The sequence below is a fragment of the Prionailurus bengalensis genome, chromosome B1, assembly GCF_016509475.1.
Source record: "Prionailurus bengalensis isolate Pbe53 chromosome B1, Fcat_Pben_1.1_paternal_pri, whole genome shotgun sequence".
In the NCBI taxonomy this organism is placed as follows: Eukaryota; Metazoa; Chordata; class Mammalia; order Carnivora; family Felidae; genus Prionailurus; species Prionailurus bengalensis.
This window is the reverse complement of record NC_057344.1, coordinates 184,612,068-184,639,356: the sequence shown is the minus strand read 5'-3', so window position 1 is coordinate 184,639,356 and position 27,289 is coordinate 184,612,068. Positions and strand designations below refer to the sequence as shown.

At 37.9% G+C, this 27,289-nt stretch overlaps 1 protein-coding gene across 2 annotated transcripts in view; it reads left to right on the top strand.

Moving 5' to 3' along the window:
• STIM2 (stromal interaction molecule 2) overlaps window positions 1–27,289 on the top strand; it is a 151,642-nt gene that overhangs the window by 86,310 nt on the left and 38,043 nt on the right. For both annotated transcript variants that reach the window (XM_043572823.1, XM_043572822.1), the window contains exon 3: window positions 3,938–4,052. In XM_043572823.1, the coding sequence (XP_043428758.1) occupies window positions 3,938–4,052 (115 nt within the window). The remainder of the gene's footprint in view (window positions 1–3,937; window positions 4,053–27,289) is intronic.

Here is a 27,289-nt window from a genome sequence, read left to right as displayed (position 1 = left end):
AAAAGATTCATCTGGGTGAATGTTTTTGAAAAGAATATTCAGTAGTCATTTATTTGAATACTTCTGTATTTGTATTGTCAATTCAGGCTTTCCTATAGTAGGTTTAATTAGGTGCATAATTGGATATGTTTAGCCAGGAACTCTAATGTAATTTGCAGTACATTGTTTGAAGATTTACCTCATAGAATTTGAATCTATTTTCTGATTTCTTAATTCACAGATTTCAACAAATAAGTGTTTTTCGTTTTCTCATGCATTTTCAATTATTGGTGACTGCTTTTAAAATTTCTGTTAGCCTGTCTCATTTCTACAATTTGCACTTCTTTATGAAGTTAAAGAAAAGTCTGAACGGTCAGAATGGTCTATAGGATATTGAGAAGAGAATTTAATGGAAGCTGATGAGTTCTAGTATGTTTGGTTGAGTTAAAAATTTTCCAACTTAATTTCAACATAAAGTGATTCTACTGCTTTCTAGTCACATTGTGATAAAAATGTTGAAGATATAGGAGATACAGACTACACTTCTATGTGGTTTGTTATGAACTGTATTATTTCGGGGTCGTGTTTTAAAACAGAAGCATATACTCCAGGGAAAATATAATTCTGTGCATTTATATAGTTTTGACCCACCTTTTGTAGGAGCCAGATAGTTCTTTTACATTAAGTGAACTATATAGATAATCTTCATGAGCTTTTTTTATTTATTTATTTTTTAAAAAAAATTTTTTTTTTTCCAATGTTTATTTATTTTTGGGACAGAGAGAGACAGAGCATGAACGGGGGAGGGGCAGAGAGAGAGGGAGACACAGAATCAGAAACAGGCTCCAGGCTCTGAGCCATCAGCCCAGAGCCTGACGCGGGGCTTGAACTCACGGACTGCGAGATCGTGACCTGGCTGAAGTCGGACGCTTAACCGACTGCGCCACCCAGGCGCCCCATCATGAGCTTTTTTTAAATTGCCCTTCTTTGATACCTAAATTCTTTTATTTATTTATTTTTAAATGTTTGTTTATTTTTGAGAGAGAACAAGCAGGGCAAGGGGCAGAGAGAGAGGGAGAGAGAATTCCAAGCAGGTTCCGCCTGTCAGCACAGAGTCCAGTGTGGGGCTCAATCCCACAAACTGTGAGATAGTCACCTGAACTGAAATGAAGAGTTGGATGCTCAACCAGCTGAGCGACCCAGGCACCCCAATTCTTTTATTTTGTTAAACACGTAATTTGGCAGATGTCTATACACATCCTAGGCTTTCTAAAATAGTTCAGTAGCTAGAATGTCTCATCTAGTCCATATATGGAAATTAGCTCTCTTTTCCAAAATATATTGATCCTGAACCCACAGAACTCTATTTTTATGTTGTGTTCATGTAGTGTAAAGAATTTCCTAGGACATTGGTTTTCTTTTTTTATTTTTCATGTATCACAAATATGAAACAGTTGCCATTTGTTCCAAGTGGCTGGACTATTTCCAAGGCAGGCTTCCTCCCTGCTTTTTTCATCATCGTGCTTTTCAATATAGAATTTCTCTCTAGCTCTTGAACCTTTTCCACGCTAGGGGTGGTTTCTGAACATCTCAGTGGCATTGATTTTACCAGGTATACCTACTAGATTTTGAAGGTATCTGGAAGAGCAAAGAGGAAGGGGCAGAAACAGGAAAAGAGAAAATATGAAATAGAACTAGGCAAGAGTTGTAGCAATGAGGCAGGCCTCTTTCAAAATCACTTGTAAAAATGGTATTTAGAAAACAAGGGTGAGGCACTGTCTTTAGAACAGCAAAAAGACATAAGTAATAGACCTAGATACCTGCCTTTCAAGTTATAATGGTGAAGGACCAGAGTTTTCATTTCCAATTCATTACAGATAGGGCCTACACGATAAGTACATTTATCACATGCTTGGGTCAGAGCTTTTGAAAGTGTATAATTGCTGTAAAGGTTTCTAAATGGCTTCTCTCCATTTCTATACATACTGTAGATGAGTATCAGTTTGCTGCCTGACATCAGTCCCACGACCACATGTTGAATAGTAGTGTTGATCCTAAAATGTTTTTTCTTCATTTTATAACTGAGGTTATTAAAGCTCAGAAAAGTGAAATGATTTTTCAGTATTACACAGCTATTAAAAATTTATTTTTTTTAGGGGCTTAGTCGGTTGAGCATTTGACTTCAGCTCAGGTCATGATCTCACGGTTTGTGGGTTCGAGCCCCGCGTCAGGCTCTGTGCTGACAGCTCAGAGCCTGGAGCCTGCTTCAGATTCTGTGTCTTCCTCTCTCTCTGCCCCTCCCCTGCTCATGCTCTGTCTCTTTCTCTCTTCCAAAAATAAATAAAAACATTTAAAAAAAATTTATTTTTTTTAGTTTCAGTAGAAAACAATACAAAAGTAAAATTTGACCTTTGTCTGAAGATGATGTTCATTGTCAGCATATAAAAGTCAGAAAAATAGGTCTTGGGGGTTGGGAGTTCTAGGGGATTTTCACTTTCTGCATTATGGATTTCTGAAATAATCTTTTATATGATCTTTTATTTTTTAAATTAGAAACATTGATAAAGATACCAAATAAAATAATACCAAAACAAGAAAAATCAGAAATGAGATAGAAAAAGCATAATAATACAGAAAACTATTTGTTTCATATAATTAATTAGTTTATATGGGGAAAGTGTCAAGGCATCAGGCCTAAAAGATTGTCAGGAATAGGATTGGGAAATGGTATATAAGCCATAAAAAAAAAGCCATAAAAAAAAGTAGTTTGCTTTTTATTTGGGAGACAGTGGGGAACATCTGAAGGATTTTATGTAATGAAGTAATATAGAGCAGGTTGCTTTTAGCAAAGAAAATTTTAGTGCACTCTCTATATTTTATTTATTCTTCTTTAACAAAATTCTTTTCACATTTTTTGTTTATTTGGGGGAGGGGCAGAGAGAGGGGGAGAGAGAGGATCCCAGCAGGCTCCGCGCTGTCAGCCCAGAGCCCGACACAGGGCTTGATCCTATGAACCATGAGATAATGAGCCAAAAATCAAGGGTGAGATGCTCAAGCGAGCCACCCAGGTGCCTCTTTCCATATATATTTTAAAGTAAGATTAATGGAGGATCTACTTTAGTTTTATAAAATACTTTAGTTCTGACCACTATGGTCAAATGCCTTTCAGTTATAAATGATAGCTTCAAAGGTAGGAGAACACAGAAATATGAGGTAGTAGTTGAGATGAGTACTCAGTGTGTTTTGAAACACCCTGTCAGTAAGTATTTGGTAAAAATGTATAATGTTGAGGCAGTATGCTATGTTTTTGAGCATTAGAAACCTCTTGGGTTGAAATCTTAGCTCTGCTGCTTGTGATTTTTTCAACCTTGGGCAAATTACTTTACTTCCTTGGGTCTCAGTTTTCTCATCTATAAAATGGGGATACATAATACAGAACTGTCAATAAAGTTAAAAGACTGTGTGTGTGTGTGTGTGTGTGTGTGTGTGTGTGTGTGTGTGTGTAGATATATAGACATGGTACGTAATGTAGAATAGTAGCTGGTAAATAATGAGCATTAAATAAGTACTTTGTCTTTTAAAGGCTTATTTGTTTATTTTGAGAGAGAGAGAAGAAGAGACAATCCCAAGCAGGCTTCTCATTCTTAGTATAGAGCCTCACATGGGGCTCGAACCCATGAACTGTGAGATTATGAAATGAGTGAAAATCAAGTCAGACGTTTAACCAACTGATCTGCCCAGGTGCCCCTAAGTTTTTGTTCTTGTTATGATTAGTAGAAGACATTTTGTTAAATAAATTTTATAAGCATATAAGAATAATGTGAATACAAAATACCAAAAATATACCAGTTATTATCTGAAAATTGCCACCTACTGGATTTCGAACTTTTCTCAGTTTAGAGACTAGAATAGTGCATTTAAGTTTACTTAATTTAGTGTTTTTTCTTTTCTTTTATAGTTTATCAGAGAAGATATGAAATATAAAGATGCTACTAATAAACACAGCCATCTGCACAGAGAAGATAAGCATATAACTGTTGAGGATTTATGGAAACAGTGGAAAACGTCAGAAGGTAAGACTTTTTAGTGAACTGAATCCCTCACCTGCCCTTTGCCCTGCGTAGCCATTGTCAACTCACTAATTGCATATGATTTTATGAAAAAAATCAAACTACCGTTTTCTGTGAGGATACTTATATTTTAGTAAATAATTTTTCCACTTTTGATTTTGAAAAATGATTTTTATCTTTCTTAGGATTCATTATGGGTCAGCCTGTTGCCAGATAATTTGATACCTTGTACTAGAATAAGTAAGGTAATGCATGTCTGAGAGCTTAAAGTTGTGGCGTATTGCTTCAGCTGTTAAGTGACATTATTATAAAAGGTTTATCAAATAAATATGGATCCCAAAGTTGTATTTTTAATTATCACATAAAGTTTTCTGAGGTCTTCAGAAGGCACAGAATGTTTAAGCTTTTCCTTAAATAAGTTCTTTATGAAGTCTTCTAATAGTTGCATGATAAAGTTCTATAATTTATATTTTATCATTTTTCTGCCCTTAGATCCTCAGGCTGTCTCATGGACAGTAACTAAGTGGGGCAGGAAAAGTGTATTACCTGAAATCTCACCTTGATCCCTAATACTAGAAAAGAAAAAGATTATTATTATTATTATTATTATTATTATTTTATTTTTGAGTAACAGAGTCAACCAAAATGTCTTTTTCCAAATGTTTTTATGTTTCTATTCTTTTATCAGTCAAGCATTGGTGTTGTGTGTATTTTTCTCTGCACCTTTGAATGGTGAAATGAAAGGAGGAGGAAGTTGGGACAGACTGCCACCTAAGAGGATAAAGACATAATAAAGTTCACTAGACTGGCTCTGGTAACATTTGGAAATGGGAAAATACAGAATGCTACCCCATTAGTGCTTGGTGTTTGTATTAATATATGAGAAGGTTTATAGCATGCTTTAAAAATCTGTCTCTCCATTTCCCTTCCCCATACCAATTTTAAGTAGTCGGAACTTGGGTAGTACTAGAGATGAAAGAATATCAGTGTAATGAGGGGAAAGTGCTAGAATGGTGGGAAGCTCCGTAAAACTTAATCTGTGTACAGATATGCCTTGGTTCCAGACCACCACTCTAAAGCGTATATTGCAGTAAAGCAAGTCACATGGTTTTTTGGTTTCCTAGCGCATATAAAAGTTACGTTTACACTATACTGTATTCTGTGAAGCGTGCCATAGATAACATTATGTCAAAAAAGATGTACATCCCTTAATTAAAAAAATGCTTTATTGCCAAAACATGCCAACCGCCATGTGAGCTTTCAGCAAGGTCTCATCTTTTTGCTGGTGGAGGACTTGCCTCACTGAGGGTGGCCGCTGACCGGCCAGAGCGCTTGCTGGAAGTGGAGTTGGCTGTGGCAAGTTCTTAAAACAGGACCGCAATGAAGTTTGCCACGCCCACCGACTCTTCCTTTCCTAAGCAGTTTCTCAGTAACATGCAGTGCTTTTGATAGCATTTTACCCACAGTGGCACTTTTTTCCTAACTGCAAACCCTGCCCCAGCTTTATCAACTAGATTGATGTCATATTCGAAATCCTTTGTTGTCGTTTTACCAGCGCTCACAGCATCTTCACCGGGAGTAGATTCCATCTCAGGAAAACACTTTCCTTGCTCATCCATAAGCAACTCCTCATCTGTTCAAGTTTTGTCATGAGATTGAAGCAATTCAGTCCCGTCTTGAGGCTCCCTTTCTAATTCTATTCTTGCTGTTTCCACCACATCCGTAGTTACTTCCTCCACTCAAGTCCTGAACCCCTCAAAGTCCTCCAGGATGGTTGGAATCCACTTCTTCCAAACTCCAGTTAATGTTGATAGTTGCCCCTCTTCCCATGAATCACGAATGTTCCTAATGGCATTTAGAGTCATGAATCCTTTCCAGAAGGTTTTTAATTTACTTCCCAGATCTATCAGAGGAATCATTTTGGCAGTATAGCCTCATGAAATGTGTTTGTTAACTGGTAAGACTTGAAAGTGGAAATTATTCCTTGATTCATGGGCCATAGAATGGATGTTGTGTTAGCAGGCATGAAAACAACATTAATCTTGTTGTGCATCTCCATCAGAACTCTTGGGTGACCAGGTGCATTGTCAGTGAGTGGTAATATTTTGAAAGGAATCTTTATTTTCTGAGCAGCAGGTCTCAACAGTGGGCTTAAAATATTCAGTAAACTGTGTTGTAAACGGATGTGCTGTCATCCAGGCTTTGTGGTTCCATTTATGGAGCACAGGCAGAGTGAATTTAGCATAATTCTTCAGGGCCCTAGGATTTTCATAATGGTAAACGAACATTGCCTTCCTCTTAAAGTCACCAGCCTCATTAGCGCCTAACAAAAGAGTCAGCCTTTTCTTGGAAGCTGTGAAGCCAGGCACTGATTTCCCTCCTCTAGCTGTGAAAGTCCTGGATGGCATCTCATAGTCTAAGGCTATTTTGTGTGTATTGAATATTTGTTGTTTAGTGTGGCCACCTTGGTTACTTACCTCCTGGATAGCTTGCTTCAGCTTCTGCCGTAGCCCTTGCTGCTTCACCTTGCTCTTTCACGCCGTGGAGAAATCTCGTGAACCAATCTCTGCCAGCTTCTAACTAGAAATCTGCAACTTCCTCACCTCTTTCAGGCTTCACAGAATTGAAGAGGGTCAGGGTCTTGCTCTGGATTAGGCTTTGGCTTAAGGGAACATCGTGGCTGATTTGATTCTATATCTAGACACTAAAACTTTCTCCATACAAATAAGACTGTTTCACTTTCTTATTGCGTGTACACAGGAGTAGCACTTTCAATTTCCTTCAAGAACTTTCCTTTCTGTTGACAACTTGGCTAACAGGCACAAGAGACCTAGCTTTCAGCCTGTCTCAGCTTTTCACATGCCTTCTTCTCTAGGTTTAATCATTTCTAGACAGATTAATTTTTTTGTTAAAAAATTTTTTTTAGTGTTCATCTTTGAGAGAGACAGACAGACAGACATGAGTGGGGGAGGTGCAGAGAGAGAGAGAGGGGAAGACATAGAATCCAAAGCAGGCTCTGAGCTGTCAGCACAGAGCCCAACACGGGGCTCGAACTCAAGAATCGTGAGATATCATGACCTGAGCTGAAGTCGGACGCTCAACCAACTGAGCCACCCAGGCGCTCTTCTAGCTTTTGATTTAAAGTGAGATGTGATTCTTTCTTTCACTTGAACACTTGTAGGCCATATTATATTATATTATATTATATTATATTATATTATATTATAGTGTATATTATACATAATTTATATTATATATTATATATATTATTATATTATATTATATTATATTATATATTTTTATATAATATACATTTTATATATTTATATAATATATATAATATATAATATAATATGTAATATATATATTATATTATAATATAATATAGTATTAATTGGCCTGATTTCAGTATTGTTGTGTCTCAGGGAATAGGGAGAAGGGGGTGGGGAACAGCCAGTTGATGGAACAGTCAGAACACACATATTTATCAGTTAAGTTTGCCATCTTATATGGGTGCTGTTTGTGCCACCCTAAAACAGTGACAGGAATGACATTAAGATCACTAATCACAGATCACCATAACAAATACAATAATGAAAAAGTTTGAAAGGGTGTGAGAGTTACTAAAATGTGACCCAGAGACAGGAAGTGAGCCAATGCTGTTGGAAAAGTGGTGCTGATAGACTTGCTCGATGCTGGGCTGCCGCAGGCCTTCAGTTCGCGAAAGGCAAGATCTGTGTGATGTGGGTGACGTGCAACAAGTAGAAGTGAGGTAAAACAAGGTCTGCCCTTGTGTGAACTGTCTCTGCAGTACATACGCATTACTGAAGGAGTTAGAGGTCCCTTATAGAGTCTGTTGCTACTAGTATGTTTTAGATTTTGGATAAGAATAAGTTGAGTGGAGCCCACTTAACTCCGTTTGAATGAAGGGAAAAAGGTGCGGTACCTTGTGATCACCTGGCATGCTCCCACGTGGTTCAGCCCCGTTCCTTGCTCGGGTAGTTGCAGCATCTGCCCTGTGTCCCCGTGCGTGTGCTTGTGCTGTGCTGCATTCTGTACTCAGCTCAACAGAGTAATCTGCTTAAAATATAAGTCAGGTTTGCTTTGTCCTGTGGCAGCTCAGAGTAAAGGCCAAAATCTCTACAAAGACCCGTAAGCCTCTACATGACCTGCCCTCCCCTGCCGCCTCTCCTCCTCCCTGTTGTGTCCCGCCCCCCATCTGTCTCTCTCACGCTGGTCCTCCACTGCAGGACTGCGCCTGTCCTCGCTCGCGGACCCTCAGGGAGGCCCACCCTCAGCACTCTGTTTAAGATGGATGATCACACCCCTCACTCCCTTCTACCCTTGTTTTTGGCACGCTTATCTTGTGGTCAGCTTCACATTTCTTTCCCCTATATCGAGTATCATCTTCTAGGGTATTATATAATTGACTTACTCGTTATGTTGGTGTCCTTTCTCTCTCCTGCCTCTGAGAATGCAAACTGCAGAGAGCAGGGGTTCTTTCTTTATTTTCTTTATTAATGTATCCCAAATCCTTGGGGACTCTGTCCTCAAACCATGTTTTGGTTTTTGACCATAGGGAGTTTGGTGAGATCTTTTGTGATCTATAAAAATGTTTTGTTTTGTTTTGCTTTGGCTTAAGGCCTTTCCAAGTTGAGTAGCCTCTTAAATCTCTTTCTCCCTGGGCTTTCGCCTTAATTTCCACCCCCTAAAATTTTTACCATTATGATGCTGAGATTTCCATCTAAGTCACCAAACAGCCTAAATTTATGTACTGTATTATTTTTCTCCAAACCCCAGTCTCTCACATCACCTCCTAAGGAAGTAGCACGTGGGAGGGGGAGTCTTACAGCTGCATGGGAGGAAATAGAGAAATGAATCTCAGATAAAATAAACCTCCATTAGAAGCTTTATAATCACCTAATTGATTTTCTCAATCCATGTGAGACATTTATTAAAGGAGTCATGTAAAGGCAGGGCATCGTTGCTAGATCAGCAGTATTTATTTATTGATGGATGGATGGATGGATGGATGGATGGATGTTTATTCTGAAAGGGGGGGGGGCGTGCAGAGAGAGAGACAGAGAATCCCAAGCAGGCTCCCCACTGTCAGTACAGAGCCTGACGCGGGGCTGGAACTCAGGAACCATGAGATCCATGACCTGAGCCAAAATCAAAAGTCGGATGTTTAACTGACTGAGCCACCCAGGCACCCCAAGATCATTGGTTTTTAAATTAAAGCCTGAAAAGACTCTGGTATCGTGAAGACATCTTAAGGCCAGGACATGCGGAATGTGCAGGATTCTGCTTTTATCTGGTGTGTTTTGTTTCTATCTAAGATTTTTGTTAGGAAACAAAGAGTAATTCTTTTGACAAGGTTTGGAAACTGCTGCTATAGACATTAGAATGTACCTTCAGCAATAGTATGTAATTCAAGGTTGTTCGGTAGAACGTTACAAACACACACTAGCGTGCGTGCATGCCTGCGGATGCTGGCAAACATATGGGCATACGTGTCTCCAGTGCCTAGAGCGGTGCCGTTTACTTTGATATTCAGTAAATATTGGTCAGATGCATGAATCGTACCTGATGAGCATTGGCTATTTAGTATTTCAGTTCATCCAATACTTTTGGGTATACGCATTTCTGTTGCAATAAAATATACGCGTTCTTGAAAAACTTCTGTTTTGTAAAATTAGGAACTTAAAAATTACAAAAGTTTATGTGAAAAACGGGGTTGCAGCAGGCTGCTCAAAATTTATGCAGCTTTATAACCAAAGCACTAACAGTACTAATAAAAATACTAGCACAAATTGAAAAGATGTGTCAAATTCCAGATCAGTTAATACGGTAGTGGGTGTGTGCCTTTACCTTAAACAAGTAGGTCAAGATGACTTCACGGATGGAGGTGTTAGATAAGGCTGAGGTTGCTAAATTGTGTAGACAAAGGAGACCTGAGCCGGAAGCCCTGCTGAGACAGGCGGTGGCCCAATTGGGCTGAGAGGAAGGAGTGCAGCAGACAGCATGTCCGTAGCCTGCTGTTTGGCTTTCTGTACACTTTGTACCCATTTGCTGTTACTTTGCGGTATAAGATGCTGATTAAGTCACACTTGAAATGGTGTGACTGTTACATTTTATTGACATGATCCTTGTTGACCAGTTGCATGTAAGCTAATTCGTGGCACAGAAGCACATGCAGCAGAACAGGTGGTATCTGTGGTGTACTAAGTAAGCCCTGGATCCCAGGTATTAGTGATGAATTAAACATATCTCTGGGCAAGAAGGAGTAATCGCTGAGTAGGAAAGACAGACAAATAATTGCAGTACATGGTGATGTGTACAATAATAGAAATAAGTGTAGGACATGGAGATAGCTCACTGGAGGAGAAATGAGCTCTCTGGTAGGATTGTATACAGAAGGTGGTGCTTGTGATAGGTTCAGAGGATTCACCAGGAGTTCTGGAGGGGGGTGAGGAGGTGGACCGTTAATGGTGGCCCCTCATGGCTCTTTCTTCAGGTACCTGGAACTTGCTGTCCGTGGAAGTGGCATGCCACAGGAACTGTGGGGGCTTTCATGCTCTACAGATTTAAACCCCAGCCCTTCTTTTTATGAGCACTCTCTGGAGGGTGAAGTGGACCTAAGTAAGACCTTTATGGCGTTGTTAACTGGGGAAAAGTAAAATTGTGTGATGCAGAAATCGATCCTGGTCTCACAGAGAGAAATTTCAGTGTCACCTGAATATACTTTTTGTGTTTGTGTGGAGAATGCTTGATCAGTCTGCACATGGCAGTAGTCCAGTGCACATGAAAGCCATTTTAGAAACTAGTATTAGATTTCAGATAGATTCTGATAAACTGGATACGTTGTTAGAATTAGGAATGCATTTAAAGAGTGGCTAGATACCTAGTGAAGGAAAATGGAGAGAGGAAGTTATTGGTTTATGTTTAAGTTTGAGGCACCATAATGGATAAAAAACTGATTAAGTAATACACTGTTTTTAAAAATGGTAACTCATTGGGCTAAATATTTATTATGACATGTGACAACCATGAGGTAATCTTTCCATCCTGTTCAGCACGGGTCTTATCTTACCTAAGATCACTGTGTAATTTGGGGCTTTACAAATTGAATAGACATTTGGAAATTTTTCAGAAGGTTTAATTTTTTTTTTTTTTTGGATTAGAAATTTAAAGAACTGAAATTGCCCGAGAGAAGAGAGATGTAGGCATACAAGTAATGGTTGTTTTCAGTTGTATATAAATTCCACCTGAAGAGAAATGACCAAGAGTATTTTCTGTTTAAGAAAGCAAAAATGTGAATGTCACATTAAAGGATAAGTAAAGGAAAAAAAAAATCCTGACATTGAATGTTAAAGTTCTAAAAGTAAGAAGAATTATAGATATTTCCTTTATATGTAGATCCTTAATATTCATAAGAGTATTCTTCTGGGTGTGAAGTACAAGTGGATCTCTACATGTTGATAAAAATCTTTCAGTTTTTTTTAGGAGTATGCTATTGGTTACAATGAGATTGGGATGAAAAAGAAGTATCTGTGCATGTTTAGCATTATCAGAAGGGTAACTGTAGACGTAGACCTTGCACGTGATGAGGTATCATTATCTTTGTGGCATCCGTTAACACAACATTTATTTGTAAACTTACAGTCGGCATGGCAGTCACTTTGGTAGAACACAAGTATAAGATAAGACCTTTCTCCTCAAGGGGCTTACAGTACTGTCCCATGTGCACAGATGAAATGTTAAGTAACAACTGAAGAAGGTGTGATTAAGTAGCAGGTAAGTGTTATTGTTAGGAGAGTTTTAGCAAATGGACGGATTTGTTATGAGGAAGTCTTCATTAGGGAGATGACTCTTCAGCAGGATTTTGAAAGACATAAAATGTTCTTAGAAATGATAAAGAGGAATATGCAGATTAGCACGTTAAAATGAGTAAGTAGATATGTGTAATTCCAGGCTTAAATTCTAAATCCCTCAAATAAGCACAGTTTACAAATCATAAATATAATAATTTTTAGTGTATGTGAGATAAGAATAAACCCCTGTTTTAATATTTGTCTTTTGCTGTTACATGTAATGCTTAACCATTCTGTATCTTTGTCATCTGCTAAATGGAGATAAAAATTGTGTACCACATCAAATTGTTGAGGATGAGATGAATTTGTCCACCTAAAGTGCTTAGAACAGTGCCTGGTACATAGCGAGTGCTAAATGACCATCCCTTGTTACCACTGTTTTTGTAAGATAGATGTGGGGACGTGGAGACTGATACAGATGGAAGAGGTGTCTGGGTTGGGGAATAGTAGAAAATAGGGTTAGAGGGAGAACAGACTGGTGAGCCTTGATGTTTAAACTTGATGAGCTGTTCCAGGAGTGGTAAGATTCCACTCATAAACCAGTGCTTACCATTTGGTGGTGGTTGCCTATAGCACTTATTAAAGAAGCTTGCTCTGTGTCTGGTCTCAGTAGCAAAAAAGATGTTATTGTAGAAATCGGTGGTTGGCAATATTTACTGTATCTATGGCAGGTGGTAGTGTATTTTAGCATTTTATTCATCATCACACTAAGTATGAGGAACTAAATTTTAACAGCTTCCCATTGTAGAAAGCCTTATAATGTAGAATAGTTAAGGAAAATGAATTCACTTAGGAAGACTAGCTTTGAGTTTAATATAGTGTGGATTTTAGTGGGAAGAATGAAAAAACCATGAATTCTGACAAATGTTTTACAGGAAGACTTGAATCAACTTTCCCCCTTTGTTCAGAATGAATTCCATTTTATTTTTTTCCTCCTTGTGATTTTAGACCCATTGGACTTGAGGAGAATCATTTAACTGATTCATACAGTGTACCTATTTTAGTAAATATTTATTACGAGCAAGACATTGTTCTAGTTACTGAAGATACACAGATGAAGAATATTTTTTCTGTCTTCCACCTGCCTAGAGTCTATTATTGGAGAAAAATCTGTTAATAAGCAGTTAAAGGATGTGATATGATGTAGCACAGAGATATGTAGTAGGCATTGTGGGATAATAGAATAAGAACATGTTGGTCTGTCTGCAGAGGGCAAGTAAGGCTCGAGGAATTAGTTGCATTAAGGTACATTACCCTTCATTTCTTGTTATCTCTTCACCGGGAGGCACTCTGCTGGATCAATTGCTTTCAAGATATTTGTAGTTAATATAGCACATTTCAAAAACACAGCGCTCTTAATATGCCTCTTAATATGCTTGTGCTGTCTTATTAACTCAGGTTCTTAACACTTTTCAACTTTTGTATGATACTTTTGGCTCCAGGAGAAGCTGTTGTTAGCCGTCTGTAGAGGTTCTGGGTTTTCATTGTCTACAGGAAGCAGTTTATACAAGAGAAGGCCTGTTCTTGAGGTGGAGTCTAATTTCAGAATGACAAATGTCATTATTTCTAACGTTAGTTCTAACTAACAAAAGTCTTTTGTAGTCCAAGTTGTATGTAGAGAACAGGTCACACAAATGTATTGCTCATTTATTACTGTCAACCGGCTTATTTTAAGTGCTTAACATGCGATTTTGTTAGAGGAGTAGCATGAACATTACTTGATCAATTTGCAAAGCACTGTTCTATATTAATCAGAATTGATTTCTATACTATGCCTAATATATGCCCTTTTAAAATTCATTAAATAGCTTTCTTTTCATTGTAAAATTACATGAGTTCTGAGCACTCATAATAGGTTTCTGATCTTATTTATTCATCATTGTATGTCAGCATTTCAGTCTCCCTTTATTTCATATCTGTTTATTGGGGCTGTTTTGGTGTTTATAATTTTCATTTTCTTCTTCTTATTTCTCTTTTGTTGTTGACCCTTTTCCTTTTTTACTTCAGAATACTTGACTTTTGGAGATTTAGGGTCATTGTGTGTACTGATTTTTTAGGATTAATTATGTCTGTTTAATCTGTGGAAGATATTTCACTTTGAGATGGCTGTGTCTTTTACAGTTGTTTTGGTTTTATTCTGAAATAGAGACCATCTCTCAGAGTAGGATGCAGAGAGCAATTGCCTATCGTATCTCTCTGTACTTTGGGTTCTAAAAATTGACAGTTTCTATTCTTTGGGAACTCATGAAATAGATATGTTGTGAGCCACACTTGTTTCTCAGATAACAAATTTTCCAGTATGTAATTCATCATATGATGAAAATGTTCTTATAATTTAAGGAAGTACTATTCTAAAATTGTTTGTAAATTTGCCTTATTATGGTTTTCTATGCACCTGAGTTATTCTACATTTCTCCTCTGCTATGTTCACAGACTCAAGGGATACCTCAAGTTTGGAGTACAGTAACAGAACCTTCTGCAGAAGGTAAAAATGAGGGCTGTCCACTTTTCACTATGATGGACTATTTAGAAAACAGTAGCCTTTCTTAAACATCTTAATGTTCTTTCTTCATTTTCCCCAGCAGTTGGGAATCGATTCCATGTAGATTTGTGTTAAATTTGGCTTTACCATTCCTTGGTTTGGGAAGTGGGTGGGTAGGATGGACTCTAGTTATAGTTCTGTATGTTAAAATGTATATTATTACAGGAGATTCACTACATTAAATTCTACTTTAGGTGGAACAAAATTTTATTCCTGCTCTTTTAGATAAGGGACTTGTTTGTTGACAATAGTATTCTCTTCTTCAAAGACGGACAGTTGTACAAAAAAACTTTTTTTTTTTTTTTCCCCAAACAAGTCTGTGTTTACTTGGGTCTTTTTTGCTATTCCATCGATTATTACTTAGCGGTTTGGAAGCAATAGAAATAATGCAGGTTACAAGTGCATTGAAAATAAAATTTTCAGAGATATTCAATAACCTATTTCTATTTGAATATGAACATGATTTATTTCTGAAAACTCTAAACATTTTTGTAATTCCGGATCATATACATGTATATATGTTTTATTACATATATAAATATGTGGTTCAGAGAGAATGAATGATAAAAAATAGGGTTAACCCCATAGTGTATGTGTATGTATCATACTTAAATACTTTCACTCTGTGGATGGTTACTCTATCAAAATCGAGTCCTGAGTACATATAAAGCTTGTTTTCTAACTTTCTCATCTGGTTAAGATGCTCTTCAATAAGACATCCTAAATGAGCATTCTTCTAACATTTGGCCAGTGTTGTGTTTCTGTTTCTTTTTCTATCAGTGTGAATTCTTCCAGGTTGTTGAAAATGGTGGACCATTTACATACTTTTGATTTAGAGTATTTAAAATCAACTGCTTACTTAAGTTACTGGCTTAAAAAAAAATTAAGAGTCTAGATCAGTCTGACAAAGTGAAACAGTAAATGTCAGTTGCATTGAATTAAGTTTTTACTTCCATCATCATTTCTTTTCCTTATCATCAGGTAAAAAGAAAGTATAAAACAGGTGTTTATCACTAGGAGTTTATGGCTGCCTAAGGGATATGTTCTCAGACAAAATTAACAACAAAGAGTTTTAATAACTCACATAAAGGTATTATAGGTAAAGTCAGATGACTTGAGAGTTTAGTAAGAGAAGGAAAGAGAATAGCTCCCTGGGAATACTGCTGATAAGGCAAAAGCTGAGAATTAGCTAATGAAGCAAGTAATAGCTATCAGAAACATGGGAGGTAAATCAGAAAGTCTAGAGAGAAAAGTTTTCAGGACGTAATGGATGGTTGCATAGTTGAGGGCATAGTCTCCATATTGCAGAGTATCTGCTGAAAGCCCTCATGAAGAATGTTCTTTTTCACATCTCTGTAATAGGAACACATGTCTCATGTCTTTCATGTCTCTTTACATTATTTGAATCTTGATAAATTTCTTCTCCCTCACTTCCTTAGTGGTGGGTAGAGAGAGAAGACATGAAAAGTGGCTAGTAGTTCTGATATGGAGAAAAAGGATGTATTGGGAAAAACCCATGAGACTGGGCAAGAAGAAAGTCATTAACCTTCAAGAATCAATTTAAACATTGATAGGAGGAATTGAATCACATATACACACAAAATAAGTGTTAAAACAGATTTAAGTGGAAGCAAGCTGAATGTGCATCAGTGGGTAAATGGATAAGGAAAATGTGGCATATACATACGATGGAATATTATTCAGCCTTAAAAAAGAAATTCTGGCATGTGTTACAACATGGGTGAACCTTGAGGACATTATGCTGAGTGAAATACACCTGTCATAAAAGGACAAATGCTGTATGATTCCATTTATCTGAGATGCCTAGAGTAGTCAAGATCATAGAGACAGAAAGCAGAATGGTGGTTGCCAGGAGCTGGGGAGAGGGGAGTGGGGAGTTACTGGTCAGTGGGCACAGAGTTTCAGTTTTGTAAGAGGAAGAGTTTTGAAGTCGGATGGTGGTGATGGTTGTACAACAATGTGAATACTTAGTACTATTGAACTGTGTGCTTAAAAATGGTGAAGATGGTAACTTTTATGTATTTTAACCTCAATTAAAAAAAAATGGTCTAAGAGAGTGGGTAGATAAGAAGTAGAGAAACAGTGGACAGCCTTTTAAGGTACAGGCAAGAAAATGGAGGGAAATTGAATGGCAGTTACAAATGGCTAGTATGATCAAGTAAAGGGCTTTCCTAAGAACTGGTAGAGTTGACTGTGCTTAAAGAAACAGGGAAGCACTCTACTGACATTTTTAAAAGTTGAACATTTTTTAAAAAATTCCAATTCAGGGAGTAGTACTTTGTTCAAAAAGTACTGCGTATAAGAGTTGTAATTGGAATTATACCTTATTACATCATTTAATGCCAGCATTTATTTTCTTCATGGATAATTGTGTTGGTTTATGGATTGAAAAGATATTGTTGGCTAATAAAAAATGAATTTAAGCTAAGACAGGCTTGTGGACAGAATTGCTAGCTGGCACTCCTTACAGGCATGTCACCACATGTTTTCAAATCCTTCGTAGAATTTATTTCCTGTGAAGAATTTGACTGACAATTCAAAAACGACGTCTTAAACTTTTGGGAAGGGGATGGGGGGGACTAGGAAAAGAGGAATTGGGAGGGTGAGTAATTAATTAAGGCCCAAGAGAGACCCTACCTTTTGAATTTGCTTATGCATTTGTTTGGTTTCTGAATTGTATGTTGTAAGAATATAGAATTCTAACGTCATTATTTTCCATGTTTTGACCAGTACGAAACATTTTATGACAGACTTTTAATGATAGTGCTACAGCTCTACTGCTACAATGAATAATGATAGGTTTCTGTGTACTAGCTGCATTCCCACTGATCCAGAGCCTGTGGCCTTAGCAAAGGTAAGCATGCCCCAGATTGCAGTGTGAGATAGTTGAAGATTGATCTGCTTTGGTAGTTGTCTAAATTTGTCTCATCTGTTTTTAATGAGCATGCTTGGTTGCATGAATTTGACCATGACATTAGACTGCATTCTCTTTTAGATGTGCAATTGGAAGCTTTTGGGTGTATAATTGGAAAAAGGGGAGGCCTAGTTTTAAGTTAGTGGATATATGTTTTAAGACTATGTCCCGATACTTTGAGTGGTTTTTAAGAATGTCCAAAAAGTAATCACTCTAGTTTCTAATGGAACCTGCACTATATTAAGTACTGGAGGCTGAATTTATCATAAAACTAAATGCTTGATCGATTAAGTTATGTGCATAACTGATTGTTCGACATGCTTTGTTGAGTGGCTTGAAATTACAGTATACTATGTCTTCTTTTTTACTGCAGAGCTTTATTTTAAAGATGGAGCAGTTTGTGTTTTGGTATGTCTTATTTTGTGACAGAAGGTAAAGACAGACTCAAATTACCTCAAATATATTGGGATATTTGTTGTAAGGATACTTTATCGTCAATGATTTTACTAATTGCAGGTGATAAAAATCAGACACTTGATTCCATTCATTATTGTGTCATCAAATGTGTATTTAGTTCTTGCTGTGAGACAGGCATTATTCTGGGTTTTGGGCATAAAGCATTGAGCAAATTAAATATTCTGCCCTCCGGAAGTTAATCCTTTTTTAGGGAGACAGATAGTAAACAAATTTGCAGGTGTGTATGTGCTCATAAGACTACTGGAACAGATAAGTGATAGGATAAAAGTAAAGTAGGGTAGCACATAGTCATTGACCAGGTAGGGTGAGGGCTTTTTAAGTAATGCAGTCAAGGAAGAACTCTGCAGAGAAGTGATATTCCTCGGTTCTAGATGTGAGTGTCAAGAGAGAGTGAGCCAAGGGGAGGTCTAGGTGAAGTACATTCCAGGCTTAGGGATCAGCCAGGCTAAGACCCTGAGGCTGGTGTGACCTCAAAGTATTTAGGGGATTATGAGAAGGCTAGTGTAGCTAGAAGATCATAACGGATGGGGAAAGTTGTACGAGACAAATCAGATCTGTGAGGTAGACAGGGGCCAGATCTCCTAGGACCTTGTAGGGCCCAATAAAGAGTTGGGGTTTTGTTGTAAGTGTAATGTAGTATATTCTATGTCTAGATTCATTTGGGAGTTTTGAGCAAAGTAGTGATACAATTTTTCTTTTGAAAAGACTACTGTAGTAACTCTGTGGGCGTTCGACTTTGAGGAAAGGGGACGAGAGTAGAAGTGAAAGGCTGAGAGGCCTTGAGGCTCTTGCAGCAACTTGGTAGGAGGAGGGTAGCAGAGAGGTCTGACTGATAATGTAGTTTGAAGGAATAGCGGACAGGACTTGCTGCTGGATTGGATTCAGAAGTCGGTCGGGGGTGGGGACAGGAACTAACGATGGCTAGATGTTATGGACCTGTGGTATTAAAATTTTTTGGAGATGGAGGCAATTAGGAGAAAAAATCTGAACAAGCCCAATTAGAGGACTAATAATGGGGGGAGAAGTTGATAAACACTGAGGTCATGATGTAAAGACAATGCTAGGAGGTCAGGAAGCAGAGGGAGGAGCCAGAAAAGACGAGCAGTGGCCAGTGAGGTGCTATATGAGGGGAACTGGGAGAACATGAGATCCTAGAAGCTTAGGCAGGACTTTTTTTGTTTTTGTTTTTTTTAATGTTTATTTATTTATTTTGATGGAAGGGAGAAGGGCAGAGGGAGAGAGGGAGAGAGAATTCCAGGCAGGGGGCTCGATCTCACAAACCGCGAGACCATGACCTGAGCTGAAATCAAGAGGGGGACACTCAACCTACTGAGCCACCCAGGTGCCCCAAGGAAGGAAACGTTTTTTGTTTTTGTTTTTTTTTAATTTTCTTTTTCAACGTTTATTTATTTTTGGGACAGAGAGAGACAGAGCATGAACGGGGGAGGGGCAGAGAGAGAGGGAGACACAGAATCAGAAACAGGCTCCAGGCTCTGAGCCATCAGCCCAGAGCCCGACGCGGGGCTCGAACTCACGGACCGCGAGATCGTGACCTGGCTGAAGTCGGACACTTAACCGACTGAGCCACCCAGGCACCCCAAGAAGGAAACGTTTTAAGAAACAGGGCACAGTCCATGTCAGATGTTCCAGAAGTTCAGATAAGATGGTGACCGAGATTAGGTTGGCAAAGCAGAGGTTAAGGTTGTTAGTGATCTTGACAAAAAGCAGTTGACTGCAGTGGTGGAAGTGAAAGTCTCATTGGAGTGGGTTAAAGAAGAAGTGAAGATGGTAAATACTGTTGGCTTTCAAACTAGATTTTGAGAAGAGAAGGTAGAAGAAAAGCTTAAAAGGTGTAGATAGGTGGGGTCTGGCAGAATGGGTCCCCTGATTAAAAAAAATATATATATAGCTACTCCTTCAGAAATATCTGATATATTCTTGATATTTAGCCAAGTCTAAAATTGGGGCTAGAAATGGATTTTCTTATGGGCTTCTTTTGGTCTTACTCTGTGTCTTATAATTACATCATTTCCCAAATACAGATGGTTTATTAAATCCCATTTTGATGTTTTAATGAAATGAGCTAATGTAACTCTCAACACTGAGAATTCTGTCGGTAAATTTTACTCCACTTTCCGCTTTCCAAAATCTTACTGGCTATTACGGATTTTCCCTACTGCACACGATTTCTTACTTTGACAAGGTGAAACCCTTGTCACTGTGTTCACTTAGGATCACTAGACATGTCTGTGTTGTGTAAGGGGAAATATAGGTGTTTTGAAAAGCATCATTGGAGGAACAGGAAAGTGAATTTGAGATGACAGAAACTAGGCACTGTCCATTCTGAGTTACTTTGCACATCTTGAGAAAGGGATGCTCTCCAGATACCTGTAAATTCAGGGAATAGCTGATTCTTGGTACATGATCTAAACACCCCCAAAAGTCAAATAGTATTCATCAACTGAAGTAATATCTAAGAATACCAATGACTCTTCCCAACTGCTATTAGGCTTATAAAGAGTAAGAATGTGGAAGGTTTTTGTAGTGCTTTGTCTTCCTGATGTCCTGGACTTCTTGTCTGAGTCACTCACGAATTTTTGCCAAATGAGGCCTTTGCAATAGGGAAGAAGAACAAATGTGATATCAGAGAGCCAATGAGTATGGCGTTTACTAAGGTATCAGAGAATTAGTTGTCTAGGAGCATTTGCCTTTATGAAATTACAAAAAGGGCTTAAGTTATACATAGTTATAGGTAATATCTTGTTATCAATTCTAGGAAAAGCAATACTTTTATGTGACTTAGGCTGCTATAAGAAATGGTAGTTTTATAGTTTACAGTGCTGTCTTCATTTTCCATATTTAAAAAAAAATTTTTTTTAATGTTTATTTATTTTTGACAGAGAGACCGAGCATGAGTGGGGGAGGGGCAGAGAGAGAGGGAGACACAGAATCCCAAGCAGGCTCCAGGCTCCGAGCTGTCAGCACAGAGCCCGACGTGGGGCTTGAACCCACAGACCGTGAGATCATGACCTGAGCCAAAGTCGGACGCTTCACCGACTGAGCCACCCAGGCGCCCCATTTTCCGTATTTTTTAATGGAAAATTTGATGTTTTTCAGAAACGAATTTCATGTCATTATGAACGTCTTTCATTTTTCTGTATATTAATAGGAAGCAAGGAGCAGAACTCTCTGAAATACCAAATGGATGAAATATTTTTATTAGTAGCATTTGTGTAGATTGAAAGCATGTATAAACTGCAAATAGGTATGGTGTTTGTCTTCTAGAATATAAGAATTGGTTCAGTTTGCAAATCAGTTGGTTAGGCAGGATTTAGAGGTTACCAATTTTGGTTTGTCAACACTTCCATTAAAATAATAATGATTACTTACTAGAGTAAGCTGTCTTATTTTCACCGAATAACAAGCGTAAGAAAGTGTAATTTATAATTTAAGAACTCTGAATTTGATTATTTGGTAATAGCTTGTTGGTTTGTCTGCCAACAGTGTCACCAAAAGAAACAGAATTACTTTCTTCCCCTTTGGCACAGCTGGGGCCTAGGGAGAAAAAAAGTTAGAACAGGAAAGCGTTTCTGGATCTGGGAAGTAAGTCATTTGCAAAAGAACAAAGAAATACAACTGGGAATTATTGAGTACACAATTAGAAAATGCAAAAAAAAAAAATATATGTATATGTATATGTGTATATATGTATATATATATATATATATATATATATATATATATATGAAGCAGGTTATTTCAACTCCAGCCAGTAAAAGTAGAGCAGTAATAAAGTTTAAATGTTTAGTAATTTAAGCCAATGTAATTACCGTATTCCTAAAAAAGACTACTAAAATTTCACATCATTTCTGAATGTAACCTAAGAAAATTTAAAGTAGTTTTCAAAAGGCATCATAAGCATTTTTGTAGTAGTTTATTAGTTTTTTGCTGGAAAAACAGCCTAAATCCATTCTAGAAGCTTTCTAAGAGGGTGAATTTAGTATCTTACATCTTTTCAACCTGGTACTAAGTGAGTAATGAACAATAAGTAAACCTTTATGGGTTCTGAGGCTTCATAATCACTGAGGCTTCTCATATTTTAGACACTCATTTCTTGAGAAACCTCAGGGTACAGCTGTCCTTTTCTGAAGAGATACTATCCCAAAGTAATGTGGAACTTGACTGCCTATGTTCAGTTCTTTACACAGCACTTACTAGATTTGTGACCTTGGGCAAGTACCTTAATCTCCGTGTCCCTAACTTTGCCCGTCTGTAAAATGTAGCTAATATAGCACCCACCTTAGAGGATTGTGTTGAAGATTAAATGAGTTAATGACGATTTAGAGGTTAGAACAATGCTTGATAACTAATGAGAGCCTAGTGTTTGCTATTATCATTGTTAGAGTGAAAAAATTACTACTCTTTATTTAAGAAGAACACAAGCTACAAAGTGATAGAGAAGTCAGCAATTATTAGAACTCTACCTACATAATTGAAAAAAAATGGAAAGATTTCTTTTTAAAATTTTAATGTTTTGGGGCACCTGGGTGGCGCAGTCGGTTAAGTGTCCGACTTCAGCCAGGTCACGATCTCGCGGTCCGTGAGTTTGAGCCCCGCGTCAGGCTCTGGGCTGATGGCTCAGAGCCTGGAGCCTGTTTCTGATTCTGTGTCTCCCTCTCTCTCTGCCCCTCTCCCGTTCATGCTCTGTCTCTGTCCCAAAAATAAATAAACGTTAAAAATAAATAAATAAATAAATAAAATTTTAATGTTTTAAGACAGTTTCAAATTTAGTGAAAAGTTGCAAGACCAGAACAAAGAACTCTGGTCATGCAACTTGTACCCACTAGTTTTAGCATTGCTGGATATTTCTTGCCTGAATTAATTAACTCTGATGGTTGCCAAATTGTAATTTTTTGAGTTCCATTATTCCTTCTATTCCTGGATTTTACTGTAAGGGAGAGATTTAAACAGTGTATTATCAACATCTTGTGAAGATGGTGGGGGAGATAATAGATGTATCTTGAAATTAGAAATTGGAGAAATAGTCTCCAATCTTATGATCTGAAGATTGATTTCCTGCACTTAAATTTACATCGGTGTGGGTGGACTCTTGGATTTGTAGTTTATTCGGTGGGTTATAATTTGTTGCTCTCATTATTTTGTTCCAGATTTGGCTGGTGGAAAGCCTTTCAAGCTGGCTGGTTTCTGTCTTCTTTTATATGTATATCTCCATCATTTTTTTTTTAGCTCTTCCTTACTTTCTGGCACAAAAAAGGTGTTCCAGGCTCAGATTTTATTATTTGTCAGCCCTAGGCCTGGAAACAACCATTTCTTCAAGGAGTCATGGTTGCTGATAGTTTGGATAGTATTTAGAAGCCGTGATTTGCGCACTAGACGTGATCACTGCTACTGAGGTGTTGCTGTTGGCGAGCCTTCTCAGTGAACAGTTAAGAAACGCGCACCTCTCTGTTTCTGTCTGTATATTAAAAAGTCTTGAGCATCATTGTCACCTGATACCACGTCATACCGCTACCAGTACAACACTACCGCGTGAGTTCTGCTGAATCCCTTTCCCTATTTGTAGCTGCTTTTACTCAGCAGGAAAACCCTAGCTCTGCTGTTTTCAATATATTTTCCTATTTGCCCGTCCCCAGGTAATTGCCAGTCTCTTGACCCCTTTGGGCTGCTGCCTTACCCAGGAGCCTGTGTGTATAGCCCCTCTGCCCTCGCTGAGCCCTCACCCCAGTGTCCCATTATGGAGACTGGTCACCACTGGCCTGTCTTCCCGTCCTCTTATGGAACCTGGCCACTGCTGGGCAATTGAAAGACTGTGAAATGAATTTAAGAAAGAGAGAAAATTTTGGAGAGAAGTCTGAGCTCTCTCCAGTTGACACTATGTCAATGAGTCTGTCTTTATGAATTACTTTTTATTACTGAAGCACGTTATTCACACTTTTCCTTTCTGACATAACTCTAGCTATTGAGAAAGTAACATGGGAATGGGGAGGTTATTTAGTATTTTAATGTTTTAACCATTGTGTCAGTACTCACAAAACGAGAGAACTTTTCTTAAAAGTAATTTTGTCATTAATAACTAGTTAAACCACTGCTGTATATAGTAAATGAAACCCAAGTTGGAAAATAGCTAGTAACTATCTGTGAGATGTTAAATTTCTTAGTGTCAAATGTACTAGAAAAAGGCATTTATAGTTGCAGATCAAACAGAAGCTGCCTGAGTAAATTATCTTGAAACTGCTTCTGTCATTGAAATTGGTGAATTTTTCTGTTCTAGAAGAAAGTAGGATTAAAAGTTTTGAACATAGTGTCTTCCTGCCTGGAGATTGTATGACAGGCTCTGATAGCTTAATTTTTAGCTGGCCTTTAGTTTAATCTCCTTTAGAAAGAGTTTATTCACTGGGCTGGCTTTTGTATTCATTTTTTGTTGAACTCCTTTTTTCTTTTTAATGTTTAATTATTCAGGGAGAGAGAGAGAGAGAGAGAGAGAGAGAGAGAGAGAGAGAGAGAGAGAGAGAGAGAGAGAGAGAGAATCCCAAGCAGGCTCCCCACTGTCAGCACAGAGCCTGAGCAACATGGGGCTCGAACTCAAGAACCATGAAATCATGACCTGAGCCGAAATCAAGATTCAGATACTTAACTGACTGAGCCACCCACGTGCTCCGTGTTGAATTCCCTCTTAAATCAGTACATTTGCTTACTTTGAGCTTTCTGATAGTCTTGGTAGTAATTTCCTGACTTTGACGTTTTACATTTATTTTACTCAATGCCCAATAGTAACTATACTTGTGAACTCAGTAAACATTTGCTGAATAAAAGAATCCCAAGTTGCCTGTAGAGAAAACCTCTTGAAGAAACCTTCAGATTCTAAGGGAAGAAAAATGGATTATTTTTAATAATTATAATAGAAAATTGAAGCAAACATTTGTAAAGCTGTCATTTAAAGGTAGAATTTTTGTTGTTAAACATAGTCTTTGAAAAGCGGCCTCCACTCCATTTTATGAACCTTAGTCATACTCCTGAAGATGTTTGTTGCTTTATCTAGAAATGCCACTAAGAAGAGTGAATGAAGGTGACATTTTCCTGGCAGCCTTGGTTGATAGAATCACTTTGCCATCTATTCACTCACCCGACAAGCATTAATTGAGTTCCTAAGACGTTTCTGCCATCCCACATTTATTTAGTGCTTGCTATATTTTTGATGTTGTACACTATGTTGGGAATGTAAAAATGAGTAAGAAATATTGTCTGCCCTCAAAGAACTTACCTTCATTTAATGTGAAATGCTCTTTTTGTTCCCAGTTTGGTGTTTAAAAAGTGAGTAAGTCAGTGAATGAATGAATGAGTGAATGAACCAAGGAACGAAAGAAGGAGGGTGGCTGAGGGCTGAGTGTACCATGAAAGAATGTATAAGCAGAGATACAGCCACTCTACCCCTGAGGTGGTATCTTTAATGACACAACAATGAGGTATTCAGGAAAACTTGAGTTTATTAAACTTTAAGGTTTTTTTTATGGCTCGAGTCTACTGGCTTGTTGACTCAAGAAAGTGCTTTCCTTGAATTTCCTTAATTACAAAAACTTTCTGATCCATTGTTATTTACTTTACTGTGATAATAATTTACATTTGTAGAGTACTTTTACCATGGCTAAGAGTCATTCCCACATACATTTTGCTAATCTTCAGAACAGGCACACAGTTTTGAGACTGTTTCTCCGGTTTTTAAGATATGTCTTTGTTATTCTTCACCATCTTCATGGAATTAAGGGTTGATACTACACTCTGTTTAAATGCTAATAAGATTGCAGTTCACAATAGAAAAAGTAGTAGAGCCTTCTCTTAGCATCCGTGGTACCACTCCTGGGAAGAGAAACACCCTGGTAATTTTTAGTTCTGAATGTTCAGACATTTACCAACACTTAAGCAGTGTACCTAAAAAGTACGTGTAGTTCTCACCTGGTAAAAGGTCAGGAGCTCATGAGAGAAAGTGCGTCGATTTATTCCTCTTTGGTACAGCTACTAACAGATGGACTTCCCAAGTTCAGGGTGTGGCTTTTCGGTGTCCAAATATAGCATGTTGCAGGAATTTAGTCCATGCTACAGAGATGGGCCCCGCCAGACAGCGTGTGAACGAGCTCACATCCGGGCTCCATTCTGAAGATAAGCCTGTCTGGACCGTGCGGGGCAGCTGATCACCGGCCTCGCTCTGAAGTCACATCATAAAGTCTGCATACTACGGACCGAGTGAAGATGAAATGTGGCAGGCTTTCAACTTTTTCATCTTTTGTATTCTACAAAGTAATATGCAAATGTTTCCATTACATTTAGCTGAAGTTGCTTTTCATCACAGTAGTGCTGTATTGTACCTTAGGTTAACTGTGTTTTCCTGTGACAAGTTACGTCTGTCACTGTAAAGAGAACTTCTGAGGTTTTAGTTACTTGAAGTTCTCAATGAAATTGAATTTAGAAAGTGGCGAATACTGGTGTGCACCTGTATTTTAGAATATGGTAGTTCATATAAACATGCCAATAATTCAGATTTCTTTTAACCCACAAGTGGTTTTTAGCTTCTTTGTCAGAGAAGCTTCACAATGGAGAACTTCTCTGAATAACCCTTTTATGTGGCCAACTTGACATGTAGCTACCTTTGTTAACAGTGTTTATTCTTTCTCCTCCCTGACCTTTTTACCAAACCTTTTGGTATTTATCAAGATGTTTTCATGCTTTGATAGAAAGTAGTGAGTGTGTATTGAACGTATTGTATTTAAGTCTACATTACTGTATTACAATATCAGAAGTTGATTTTTCTGAAATATATTAGTCTGCCAGAAGAAACTGTTGTGCCAGTTGCTTTCTTAACATTAAGAACATTACAAGAGTTTTTTTTTTTTTTATCATAAATTTAGGATGTGGCATTTTTTGAAAAGTAGTAGGAAAGCTATTAAGACATGAAGTACAGAATAAATGTAATGTGCATATTATACCCAAGTTCTGACATGGCTGATGGTGACTTTGGCTGTATTTTGAAATTTTTTCATCATGCAGAGGAGGGAGAGGAGGAGGGGGTGAGGGTAATAGTCAGAAGCTGGGGCTTTGAAGTCCACAGATCCTGTCTCCACCACTTGTGTGCATGTAGACAAGTTACTCTTACTGTCTGAGCCTCAGCTTCCTGATCTGTGGACCAAGATTTTACTATTACTCGTAAAACCTATTTCAGAGAGTTGTTGAAAGAATTTCATGAAATGATTCATGTAAAGCATTTAGCATAGTTACTGGAAATTGCCAGGTGCTCACAAAATGTCAGCTACTGCTTTTCTTAACATGTTCTGTGTGTGCACTAATGCCTTATAATTAGAGATCAGTTTTTTCTCACAGTGTTTAGGTAATTTTACAGATC